This window comes from Canis lupus, chromosome 8 (assembly GCF_011100685.1).
Source record: "Canis lupus familiaris isolate Mischka breed German Shepherd chromosome 8, alternate assembly UU_Cfam_GSD_1.0, whole genome shotgun sequence".
Classification (NCBI taxonomy): Eukaryota; Metazoa; Chordata; class Mammalia; order Carnivora; family Canidae; genus Canis; species Canis lupus.
The window spans coordinates 64,648,555-64,661,777 of NC_049229.1; the positions used below are offsets into that span (position 1 = coordinate 64,648,555).

The 13,223-nt window shown below is 53.1% G+C and overlaps 1 protein-coding gene across 6 annotated transcripts in view; it reads right to left on the reverse strand.

Moving 5' to 3' along the window:
• The window catches only part of SYNE3 (spectrin repeat containing nuclear envelope family member 3), a 106,847-nt gene that overhangs the window by 61,219 nt on the left and 32,405 nt on the right, over positions 1 to 13,223 (reverse strand). For all 6 annotated transcript variants that reach the window (XM_038545654.1, XM_038545649.1, XM_038545653.1 and 3 more), the window contains 2 exons: positions 10,690 to 10,847; positions 884 to 1,056 (listed from right to left, as the gene is read on the reverse strand). In XM_038545654.1, the coding sequence (XP_038401582.1) occupies positions 884 to 1,056; positions 10,690 to 10,833 (317 nt within the window). In that variant the 5' untranslated portion in view covers positions 10,834 to 10,847. Of the gene's footprint in view, positions 1 to 883; positions 1,057 to 10,689; positions 10,848 to 13,223 lie in introns of those variants that run through there.

A 13,223-nucleotide genomic window follows, 5' to 3' on the forward strand; every position in this document is an offset into this window, starting at 1 on the left:
CCCCTGCCCACCTGGCCCCGGTGCCAGGGGCACAATGACACCGTCTCAGGGCCTCACAGTCACCTGGGCGGCAGTATCTGGGGGCTTGTCACTGCTCAGCAGGGCCGAAAGCTGGGGGCCCAGAGCTTGCTGCATCTCTCTGCCTCCTTGCCCACCTCAGTTTCCCCATCCGTTATATGGAGATGGCCTCATCTCTCCAGCCAACATCAAACCACTTTGGAATTCCAAGTGAAAGGGTTCGAAACGCAAACAGCACCGTGCAAAGTCACCCCGGCTACGCAGCGTTCTGGTTTTATAAAGATGGAGGGGATGTCAGCAGCTCCTGTCTGCTGCAGGCCTACTATGCCTTGCCCTTGACATTTGTTATCCTCTTCCATCTTGCTGACAGCCGCCAAGGAACGCTTGATTATACCCATTGTCCAGATGAGGAGTCTGAGGCTCAGAGAAGCCAAGTAACTTTCCCAAGACCACACAGCAAATAACCAGCAGAGCAAGAGGCAACCTCAGGTCTGTGTAACCTCCCCTCCCTCCCTGGCCCCCAGGTATAGGCAGAGAATCTAGGCTAAATTGCTAGCAAGGCAAGAGCCTTTTCACGCCAGAGCCACTCTGCCATCGTGCTGGAGGATGAACACATGGCAAGTCTACTAAGACTTCATTGTTGGCAAAACACGATGGGCTCCCACTGTCCATTATCATCATTAAGCTTGATTATAATTAGAAAGAGGCAGGCGGGGCTGGCCCAAATCCCAAGAGAACATCCTGTTCCCAGCCATCCCAGGCCTGGAGAAACGTCCCTTGGGTGGAGGCCCCAGGACAGTGTGGTGGCGGACGAGGAGGGTCCACGGCAGCTGCAAAGGCCTGGCAGGGTCCCCAGCCACCCTACCTGTGACAGTGAGTCATGTAAGTGACCGTCTCCTCCCACTGGGCTTTGAGGTCCTTCAGCTGGGCCAGGATCGCGGGCTTCTGGTCCTCATGGCAGCACACCAGGAGGGCTTCAGCCGCCCGCAGCACCAGGTCCACCTTCACGCGCCCCTCCGGCTCCAGCTGGCATATTTTCTGTTGTGGACACAAATACCAGTTTCCAGGAATTAGACAAAATACAAGCAGCCAGAGCTTTGGCAAGACAGTGACTTGATGGAAAGAGCCAGGACTCTGAGGCCAGAGGAGCTGGGGTTCAAATCAAAGGCCCCTGCACCTTCTCCTGTGACGGTGGGCAGTTAGCTAACGGCCTTGAGGCTGGAAGCGGGGAGCCAGGGAGATGAGCGACCACCTCAGGGCCGTGTGATGATCTAACTCTCTTCCCTTCCCTACTTGGCCACTTCCAGCTGTGTGAACTCAGGCAAGTTTCATCATCGTCCTGGACTCGATTTTCTCATTTGTAAAATGGGATCATTCTTAGTACCTAGCTCCCAGATTTTTTTTTTTCAATATGAAATGACAAAATGTGAGGTGTATGTCGCAGTGTAGGGGGCTGTGAGGATCTGCCTCTCGGATCTACTGCAGGGAGTGGGCTTGAGCCAGGGCCCCTCGGCTGCTCCCACCAGTGACGAGGCAAGAACGCCAAGGCAGGCCTGTGCCTGTGGGACTTTGGGCTCCTCTGATGGGTGACTGGTCCCGGAGGCCCCAAGGCCTGGCCAGACTCCCTTAGAATCACATCACAATCACAGACACTTCCCGGTCTCCTGGATTGGGGGGTCAGACCTGCTTTGGACAGATCTCCCCATTCCCAGCCTCATTGAGCTCCCAACCTGGTTTATTTCATAGACATTTCCCTATCAAATGTCTTGAGCTTTTTTTTTTTTTAAAGATTTTATTTATTTATTCATAGAGACACACACAGAGAGAGAGGCAGAGACACAGGCAGAGGGAGAAGCAGGCTCCATGCAGGGAGCCAAACGTGGGACTCGATCCCGGATCTCCGGGATCACGCCCTGGACTGAAGGCAGCTCTAAACTGCTGAGCCATCCGGGCTGCCCTGTCTTGAGCTTTTTTTTAAAAAAAAAAAAAATTATTTAAATTCAATTTAATTAACACATAGTGTATTATTAGTTTCAAAGGTAGAGATCAGTGATTCATCAGTTGCATATAACAGTGTTCATTCCATCACGTGCCTCCCTTCGTGCCCATCACCCAGTTACCCCATCCCCCACCTCCCTCCCCTCCAGCAACCTTCAGTTTGTTTCCCAGAGTTAAGAGTCTTTATGGTTTGCCCCCTTCTCTGTTTTCATCTGATTTGATTTTTCCTTCCCCTCCCTTCTGTTCACCTGTTCTGCTTCTTAAATTCCACATATGAGTGAAATCATATGGTATTTGTCTTTCTCTGATTGACTTATTTCACTTAGCATAATACACTCTAATTCCACCCAGGTCATTGTAAATGGCAAGATTTCATTGTTTTTGGTGGCTGAGTAATATTCCACTCTGTGTGTGTGTGTGTGTGTGTGTGTGTGTGTGTGTACAAATATATAGACCACATCTTCTTTATCCATTCATCTGTCAGTGGACATCTAGGATCTTTCCATAGATGGAAAAACTATTGGCTATTGTGGACCTTGCTGCTATAAACATTGGGGTACAGGAGCTCCTTCAAGTCACTATGATTGTGTCCCTTGGATAAATACCAATTGCTGGGTCATAGGGTAGCTCTATTTTTAACTTCGTGAGGACCCTCCACACTGTTTTCCAGGTGGCTGCACCAGTTTGCGTCCCCACCAACAGTGTAAGAGGGTTCCCCTTTGTCCACATCCTCGCCAACACCTGTTGTTCCCTGTCTTGTTAATTTTAGCCATTCTGACTGATATGAGGTGGTATCTCATTGTGGTTTTGATTTGTATTTCCCTGATGCCCACTGATGTGGAGCATTTTTTTTTCATGTGTCTGTTGGCCATGTGTATGTCTTCTTGGGAGAGATGTCTGGTCATGTCTTCTGCCCATTTGTTGACAGTATTTTTTGTTTTTGGGGGGGTGTTGAGTTTGATGAGTTGTGCTTAGGTTTTGGACATTAGCCCTCTACCTGACAAGACATTTGCAAATATCTTCTCCCATTCCATAAGTTGTTTTTTAGTTTTGTGGACTGTTTAACTTTGCTGCACAAAAGCTTTTTATTCCTAGGTATCTTATGGCTTTCAGTGCAACTGTAAATGGGATCGATTCCTTGATTTCTCTTTCTTCTGCTTTATTGGTCAGTGTATAGAAATGCAATTGACTTCTGTGCTTTGATTTTATATTCTGCGATTTTGCTGAATTCCTATAGCAAAAAATCTACCAATTTATTTTGCTGGAGGCTTTTGGGTTTTCTACATAGAGTATCATGTCGTCTGCGAAGTATAAAAGTTTGATTTCTTCTTTGCCAGTTTGGACGCCTTTTGTTTTTTTTGCTATCTGATGCTGAGGGCAGGACTTCCAGTACTAAAACATCTTGAGCTTTTAAACTCATCTTGGCATTGGCCTCTTGGAGGGCCCAGACGAATACACAATGTCTATCAAGTAGTACGCCTCTGATTAACATCAGCTCTGGTCCTTATTGCCATTATTTATTTCTTTGGACAGCTAAAGTATGGTCTCTGTAGTGAAAAGTACAATTGGATTCCAATTCCAGAGCCTTTCCCCCTACCTGCGAGACCTTCCTCATGGTACTTAGATGCTCCAGGCCTGTGAAATGGGGGAAGAGGACACTGACACCACCCAGGGTCATGGTCACATTTCCTGATGCTGGGAGAGCCCTGGGCACATTGCCTGGCCCACGCTCCACTGTCAGCTACTGACTGTTCACTGCTAGTACTGTCTTTTCCCACCCTTGATCCCTCTTTACTGAACAGCAATTTGCTGATAGCTCAAGCTCTGTTGCCCAGCCTGTCTCCCTCGGCCTGGCAGCCAGCCTTCTCAGAATGAAGTCCCAGTGGGCTGGCTGTCTCTGACTCTTCTCTGTGGATGGCATTGGGCCGGGGCCAGGTTGGGGGAGCCAGATGCTGCTTCACTGATAGCTGTGTGCCCCCAGCAGGCCCCTGGGTCACTCTGGGTCTCCCTTTGGCACCATGAGATAATGATAACAATTCCCACTTTGTCTACGTCATAGGGTTATACCATTAATTTTTTAAAATACAGTTACTGGGACACCTGAGTGGCTCAGGGGTTGAGCATCTGCCTTGGGCTCAGGGCATGATCCCAGGGTCCTGGGATCAAGTCCCGCATCAGGTTCCCTACAGGGAGCCTGCTTCTCCCTCTGCCTATGACTCTGCCTTTCTCTCTCTGTGTCTCTCATGAATAAATAAATTAAATATTTTTTAAAAAAATAGTTACTTAAAACATTGATGTGTTAGTTAGTATACTTTGTAAAAGGCTGAGCTATGATGTAGATCCTTTTCCAACATGTGCAAAGGGGCAATGGTGTCAATCCTTTTTGTTACTTCCTATGAGAATGGCCTACCATGATGATGATGATAGAGGCATTTCGCCTCCTACCTGTGCCATCAAAGAGTGGCATTAAACAAGCTCCTTCCACAGGCTGCCTCTGTGGTCTAGGTGTGTCGGGGGGCGGGGTGTTGGCAGGCAGGGAAAATGGGGAGCAGGGAGCTACCCCAAGAGGGGGAAAGAGGTTCTGTTGGCTTGTTGATCCCGGCCAAGCGTCAGGACGCAGAAGGACGCCAGAGGATCATGGCTGCAGCAAGAACCCAACAGAATTGCCAAGTCCTGCTCAGCAGCAGGCTGCAACGTAGGCGACAAAGATACTATAGTGGTTAGTGTGGACTAAAGATCTGAGGGCCACTGCGGAATGTTCTGGGCCGAGTGAGATTACTCACCCCCTGCACAGAACTTCACACCACTCAGGAGCAGGGGTCCCACAGTGAGCTCAGAATGAATTACTTGCCATCCCCTGGGATTTAATTTAAGGACCTGGTATTTCTGACTCTCAGCGTTGAGGAGTAGACATAATGCCCACACCCTGAACTCGCAGGAGGGGTGCCATGGGAACTGCAGTTTTACAAACAGGGGTGCTGGGAAGCCACAGAAGCCTGGAGCTTTGCAGGCCAGTTCTCTGTGGAGGTTGGAGCGGCCTCTTCTATCCCTGCTGCCCAGATGAGGCCCCAGCAGAATCCAGCTCCATAAACCAGGGAGCCAACAGCCGTGGGGGAAGAAGCTAAGTTCTGTCTCTCCGTCAGCCCCAGAGACAGAGCCAGCGGGGCCTGGAAAGTCCCCATGAGGACAAGAGCCCCCCTTTCCCACATCCTGTGTGACCTCCCCTAGGCCTCTGGCCCTTTGCGTTTCTGACTCCCTGCTCAGAGGGGCGTAGGCTGGACCCCAAGGTCCCCTGCCCTTGGCAGGGAGTGCTCTGCGGCTTCCCTGCCCAAGAGAGAAGAGCCGGCCAGGCCCAAAGCAGGCGGAACACCAAGCCCCATCTGGCCCGAAGCTGACACATCTGCCCGCAAGCTGAAACATCAACCAACGGGATATTTGCTGTGGGCCCGGGACCAGGAGGCCAGAGGCCGGGCCTAAGCTTCTAAGAAGCAGATTCTGCCTTTCTTCACTACGGTTGTGATCATGCTCTTCGGTTGGTGGGAGGCTCTTTTCTAGCTGATTAGCAGCAAGATCCAGGAGTGTGTGGCAGGAGGGACTGGCCCGCTGGGAAGGGGTACTTGAACTGCAGCCACAGAATGACCCTGATTGGAAGGAGCAGTGAGGACCAGACTGGTGGGGGTTGGAGGAGAGAAGGCCTCAGAGGAGAGAAGAACAAATAGATAAGGAAAGCTGGAGGAACGAGGTTAGTCAGGGCTTGTCCTCAATGCAGCCAAGACCAGGCAGGCGCTGTGCTGGGTACTATGCTCAGTACTATACTGAGTACTATGCGGGGCACTATGTGCAGTACTGTGCTGGATACTGAGTTGGGTACTGTGCTGGATATTATGCTGGGCATGTGCTGGGCACTGTGTTGAGTACTACGCTTGGCATTGAGTTGAGCGCTGTGCTGGGTCCTATGCTTTGTACTACATGGGGTATCAAGTTAAGAACTGTGCTGGGCACGGCGCTAGGTGCTATACTGGGTACTATTCTCCATACTCTGCTGGGTACTGTGTTGGGCACTGGGGTCCCAGATGAACAAATAAGGCCTGATGCTTGCAGGCTGTGGCTGAGAGCACAGATGACTGTCAATGAGCCACAGATACCACAAAATAATGATCGGAGCTCCAATGAGGGATGTGGGGAAACCCAAGGAGGCTCCGTGCATAGGTGGCATTGGCACCGAGTCTTAGTGACACGCAAGCATCTGTGATGGGGGCTTGAGCAGAGGCAGAGAACCACGATGTGTTCAGGCACAGTGTGTCCAACATCTGGAAGCCAAGTTCTGGGAAATGCAGCCTGTATCGGACCACACAGGAGCCTGGAAGGCAGCTAGGAAGCAGCCCGGCTGAGGCTAGGCCCCGAGTGCAGGGCCACGGAGGCTGGGAACCAGTGGGCAGAGAGACAGGACGCTGGGACTCGGGGGACCAGCTCCTGGAGGCTGGGCATGGGCAGGGAGGGTCGGCACACATGTGATCCTGGCATCGAAACCACCTCACCCATGGGGCTGGCTCTGCCAGGGTGCCTGCACTTTGCCAAAGGCACCAGTAAGTCATTCGCCTCCAGGGTCCCTCCCTCCTGCAAGGTGACAACCAGCACCCCCACCTCCACCCCAACAAGCTGAGGCTCCCGAGGTGCCACGGCCACAGTGGGGATTCGAACCCCAGCTGGCCAGTCCTATTTCCCAGGAGCAACACTCTCTCCAGTCTCCCTTTGCAGAAGGCTTCCACCACCATGAGGGTCCTAGAGCTGCCAACACTCCTCGTGCAGAAGGCAGGGAGGGCAGGACGGCATGGGATGTGCTCCTGGCCCCGTGGCTATGAGGCATCAGAGCTGGATTGGAACTCACATCCTGGCACTGAGGCAGACAATTACCAGGAGTGCACATCACTGAGCCGCTGGGGTGCCCCCCACCAGGCCCCAGAGAGAGGTCCCATGGACTGGGGAGGTAGGAAAGTCACCAGTTGCTCCCTTCACCAGAGGGCCTGAGCGAAATGTTTTTTTTTTTTCTTTTTTTAAAGATTTTTAAATTTATTTATTCATGAGAGACACAGAGAGAGGCAGAGACACAGGCAGAGGGAGAAGCAGGCTCCCTGCAGGGAGCCCGATGCGGGACTCAATCCCGGGTCCCCAGGATCAGGCCCTGGGCTGAAGGTGGCGCTAAACCACTGAGCCACCCGGGCTGCCCAAATGTTTTCTTTCTTATTGCGAAATTGGTTTTGACATGTCAAAGCCCAGAAAACAGCACGCCTGAGCCCCGTGGGAGAGCCTGCGTGGGAGCACCCAAGATGTGACCCCTCCGCCTAGGTTCCAAGTCCTAAGGACCACCCTCGCCTTGGCTTATGCCTGACCCACACCCAGGGCAATGAGCTGCCAGGGTAAGAGTGTGAGGCCCAAAGGGATTAGTTCCCGAGACACCAAGTACTCGCGCAGGGCTGCGGTGTTCCAGGACAGACATCAGGAGATGGGGCTGGGGCTAGGAGCGCTTCATTTCACAAGCACGGCCACACCCACGCGAACGGGCATTCCAAGTAGAGGCAACGGCACAGGCCAGAGGCTTGCTGAGAGGACCTCGAGGCTCTCTGCTAACAGGAGAGGATGTGCCCTCGGCAGGCGGGATGGCTGGAGAAGCCGAGGCCAGCAGAGTCGTGTAGACAGTGGGAGACTCTGATGCCAGGTGGAGTTTGGTTTTTCTCCTTGGTGGGCAATGGGGAGCCATGGAAGGCTTTAGAGGAGGGGAATAACATCAATGACATCATGGGACCCTCGTGTGGCGTGGATTATGTGCATACCTGTCCCCTTCTATGCGGTGAGCCCCTGAGTAAGGCGCCCCTCACCTGCCTCCCTGCTCCAGGTGCCCACACAGGGATGGCCAGTGACGCTCCAGACTCAGCCCTGGGTTCAGGCCCTGACAAGATCAATTTCTTTTCCTTTCTTTTTTTTTAAGATTTTTATATATTTATTCACGAGAGACCCAGAGAGAGAGGCAGAGACACGGGCAGAGGGGAGCCCGATGTGGGACTCGATCCCAGGACCCGGGGATCACGCCCTGAGCCAAAGGCAGATGCTCCATCACTGAGCCATTCAAGTGCCCCCAAGATCAATTTCTTGAGTTTTGGCTCATCGCTGTGTCTCAGAACCGCATTTTATTATTGAAAATTAGGGACAATAAAACCACATTCACCAGGCTTTCGTAAAATTAAACAGGAAAGCGATTAGCGCAGCCCCAAGCACAGAGCAGGTGTTGAATGAGTGTCAGGTCCCCGCTCCCAGTGATCCGGGAGGACTCATTATTTGATAAATGCCTGCTGGTGACAATAACAGTGCTGATGGTGACAAAGGCCAAGTCTGACGAGGGAAGGGGCTTTGGGTTGCCAACTCCTCTCCCCACTCCAGGCTCGCCCGTCCCTTCAATCCCTGACCATCCAAGTTTCCAATCCACCATCCCCCTGTTGCAGAAGAGACGTCCAAGCGCCCGGGCTCGCTGTTCCAAGCTGTCACCCTCTGAGCCCTGACCACCCCTCTGGCCCTGTCCCCTGCTTCCGCCTGATGGCTGGTGCTCCCCTATAGCCTTGTTGAGGTTCTGAGCATGTGCTACAGACTGTGCCCACCTCTGGGCCTTTCCTACACTATTGTCCCTGCCTGGAGCTCCCTCCTCACCCCCCTCACCCCTGCATCCCCCAAGCTGATTACCTCCTCTATGAGCTTCAATAGCAAAGTCACTTGTCCCCAGAGGCCTCCCTTGATCACCCAGGCTGGAGGACGTGACCTCACTGGGGCTTTTCAAGAGCCCTGGGTTCTCTGCTCACTTCACTGTCCAACTGGGAAGCCTATGACCATGACGTAAAAGTGTTCCCATCTTTCTGCCATGATGGTCACTTGGTGGAGGCGGGGGGGGGGGGGGGCGTTTACCAGGCCCATCAAGCACCTGGTCTTGGTTGTCATAGAAGGACACGTGGCCCAGGATGGCGAGGGCTCAGATGGCGCTACACCAGGAGGCAGGCAACGTAAGCCATGGAGAGAGGCAGGCCCCTCCACGCCTACCTCGCAGGAAGAGCAGGGCTGTATTTAATTAAGGTGTGTGGCAAGGGGCTGCGTCGGGAGCAACCTGAGGGCAGGGACCAGGGATGAATCCATCACCCGGTGGTCCCACGGCCACAGTTTGACACCTGACACAGGGGAAGCTAGTGAAAAAATGTGACTCAAAGTGACAGGTCTCTGGTCCACCAGAGCCAGGCCAGTGAAGGCATGAGAAGCACCATTCTGAGATCCTTAGCCCTACCCCTTTCTAGAAAGGAAGCAAAATGAGGCCAGCAAGAAGCAGAGCTGGGAGTTGAACCCAAGATGTCCAGACTCCAAAGTCTGTCCTCTCTCAAGTCCAGTGAGCTGTTCTATCAAACAGAACACCCAAGAAACTAGAATGCCCTGCTCTCTGCCCTGCCAGGCATGGTTTTATTGTGAATACCCCGTCTCTGATCATCTGAGAAGCACATGACACTGCAGGGAAGCAGAAAGCTCATCTGACAAGGACTCAGAAGATTCAAATTCCAGGATGGAATATCCCATCCAGAGACCTTTCCACCTTCGACAAGTCACATGACCTGAGACCCATTTTCCCCATATGGGAAAACACGGACAATGGCTCCTCCTTCACGATGCTGTGTTGAACCTCAAATGATGAGCCCTAGCAACGTGATATAAATGTCTTAATTTTGACTGTCCATTTCTTAAAAAGAGCACTAGATATTTTCTGTAAGAGGCACAAAAGAAAGAAAGCACACAGTGTGGGGTCAGCCCCATTTCTAGCCTGGTCAGGAGACCAGTTTGTGTAGGAAAAGGTTAGCCCCCCTCAAAAGTGACCATGGTGATGTGACAAGTTAGAATTGTGCAATAGCCCAGTGGATGTGACCCAAGAGACGCCTACGTCATGGCTTTGCTTATAGATCGGAAAGTGAGGCCCAGAGAGGGACGGGGACTTGCCAAAGGCCACAGAGCACTTTAGCATCGGCATGGACACTATGACCTAGGTCTCTGATTCATTCATTCATTCATTCATTCTTCCCCTTGGCCCCAAGCCTGAAGCAGATGCCGTTGGATGGGGGCACCATAATGCCAGGCCAGGCACTGGGCACCAGCACTTCCGACAGGTGTAGACCCACAGGCTCTGAGCCCTGCTTGGGGAAGCTGGGGGGTCACTTCCAACTGGATAGAGCTCCTTCCGCACCTTCCTGAAGGCCTGATCTGGGCCCACCGAGACCTGGCAGGGACCTAAGGCCCAGGGTAGCAGGGGAGCTGCAGGGCACCAGGCCTGGCCCACCTGGGCTGGCTGGGGGCCCACCTGGCCGCACGGTGCCTCTGCCAGGACAGGAAAACCAGAGGGCACCTGGCAGCGTGCGGTCCCAGGACCAATAGTGACACCTCACCCGGAGCAGGTTAGCAATGCCGTGGGTGGCATCCACTGTGACCTTCTGCATCAGAACCCGTCCTCAAACCCAAATCCCCGGATGATTCAAACACATCAAAGTTTGCAAGAGTCAAGTCCACCCTGCCATTTAACAGTCCAGGAAGGTGGGGCCCGAGAGGGAGGGACGTGGCCAAGGCCATGGGGCTACGGAGGCCACGGCCTCTGCCTACCTCGGTCTCCCGCAGCCTGGCCTCCAGGGCCGCCCGGGGCCCCTGGGTGTTGTCGTTGACCTGCAGCCGATCCTGCACGGCCCTCATCCACTCCCAGGCGTCCTCCACGCTCCTGTCGAAGCTCTCCTGGGCCAGCTGAGTCATGGCACCTGCAGGGGCTAAAGACAAGACCACATGAGATCAGGCCGGCCGGGGCAGGGGTAAGGCAGCGGGGCTGGGGGACTGATGCTGGGGACAGCTGCACAGCTGGGGAGGATGCACGGCGGCAATTGTGTGTGTCAAAAGGCCAAAGGACCAGGGAGGAAAGCAGGCCTCTGCTGTGGCCAAGCAGGGAGAGGGGGGCTCAGGGCACTGGGCTGGCGAGATTCTCTCGGGCCTCTCAGCTTCCCTGGCCCCCTCACCCTACCTTGGGACTCAGGGCCAACCCTCTCCGGTCTCTGCGGGTTGGCGCCCCTCCAAAAGAGAATCCCCAAACACATGTGGTCTGAGATGGCCACGACATAATGAATCACGATCTGCATGGACCCAGAAGCCTTAACCTAAGAAATGATTTTTGGCATCGGCCAAGCTGACGCCGGCCCCGGAAACTCACCGGAATATAAAGGTCCCAGGGTCAGGGCCAACCATGTAGCCAGGTGTCTTGTTGCTAGTTTGCCACCAGCTTGGGTCCACCGCAGACCATCACTGGTGTTTTTCCACCGAGCCACACACCACCTGGCTTGTGGCAGCCACGGACAATCAACTGACCTTACACTTGAGATGAGCCCCACCTGCTCTGGCGTATTAGGGGCCACCTGCCTGCCAGCATGGACTGCCCACCCCCCCCCCCCCCCCCCCCCCGCCACCAGGTAAACCAGCCCTCCACGACGCTGCCCTCTGCTCCCTGACCCTCACCTTTTAGCTGCAGACACAGAAGCTCAGATTTTCGCACTTAACTTTCTTAGAGTCCCATGAAGCCCAGGCAAAACCATTCTGTACTCCAGTTCTAGCTGTCTGCTTATGGCAACTATAACCTGCTAACCTGCTTTGGATTAAAGTTATTTATATCCGCATCTTGGGTGAAGGGATTGTGTGTAGCTTATCCCCAACCTCCCACAACGCCTAGCACAGAGGAAGCGCTCTGCAGATGTTGAAACAGCCCGGAATTGGTATAAAGTTTAGTGCACCATGGAAAACAGAACAAAACGAGAAATACGCAAATGCCCAACAGTGGGGGGATTAGGTAAGGAAAGGAAGGCACACTGCATTTCAGGATATCAAGCGGCCCACAAAAATACATTGAAAATGAATCGATGATGGGGAATTCTTACGACATGATACCCAAAAACTAGGCAAAACTGTGTATTTAGTAGGTACGACTCTACAACTAATAAAAGCAAACAAAACCACAAGCAACTGCGCTCATGGGAAGAGCTGGGGCAGTCCTGCCAGGACGAGTCCCCGTGACTTAACTAGAGCAGAGGGGGGGTGTGGGCTGAAGTGGCTCGAGCCGGGGCCCATGTGACCTCAGGCCTCTCTTTTCCTGGCAGAGTGTCCTTGGAGGCCAGTTGGTCAAAGGCGATTCGCCTGTGGATGGTGGAAACGTGCAGCTGGGGGGGGTTTTGTTTCCTTGTTTTTCCACAGACGCTTTGTGAGTTTTCTAGAGAGCAAGCATCACTTTACAAAGAAAAATTAAAAGCAACAACAAACAAACCCAGTTTCTTCACATGGTTGAACTGTGTGCCGGCCCTTCCTTCTGGTTCAGCAGCTGGTCGCTCAACAAGCATTGATTGAGAAACTGAGATTCTGAGCACCCCCGCCAGGTGGGCGCCGAGCTAGGCCTTCCAGGCTGGAGGATGCTATCCACGCGCGGGGGTGGGATCTGGGCCTGCAGTTCAGAGCTCAGTGGCCCGTCCTGTTTTCCTTTCAGAGCTGTTTTGATTTTTTTTTTTTCTAACAGTTTAATATGTTCCCTGAAGCCACTCCCTGTCTTTGAAAGCTTCGTTTGTAAAGCACATTAGGATGCGCGGGCGTTTAAATTGGCTCATTGTGTCTTTAATCTCTTGTCTAGCTTGGGACTTGATTGGCTTCCAAAAGCTCAGGCTTTTACGTAACTTTACAAAGCAAAAGGAATGGGAGGGGCAGAAAGGAGTCTCCCCGTGCCTCTGATGGTGGGGACAGCCTTAATCACAACAGCAGGGAGGCCTGGGAGGGCCCTTCTGGCTGGAAATGCTCAAGGCCTGTGAGCTTGCAGGTGGCGTTCAAGACCCTGGGGCCTCTTGGCCTGTTTTGCCAACCGTTTTGTTCCCATTCAGAGTCCTGCACAGGGATGAAGCACGTGCTCCCAGCCAGGCCTGCCTGCAGAGGCCCCGGGAGAAAGGCTGCACACTGAACGCATGCGTGGGCAGCAGGTGGATGAGCTGCAGGCCAGGGTGCGGGTTTTGAGGGATGTGGGACCGCTCTTGCACTTCTGTGGACTCCTTCTCTGAGCAGAGGCTTGAAATGCCAACCATAAAATGCAAAGAATTACAAAGGAAATCAATCATATTAAAACA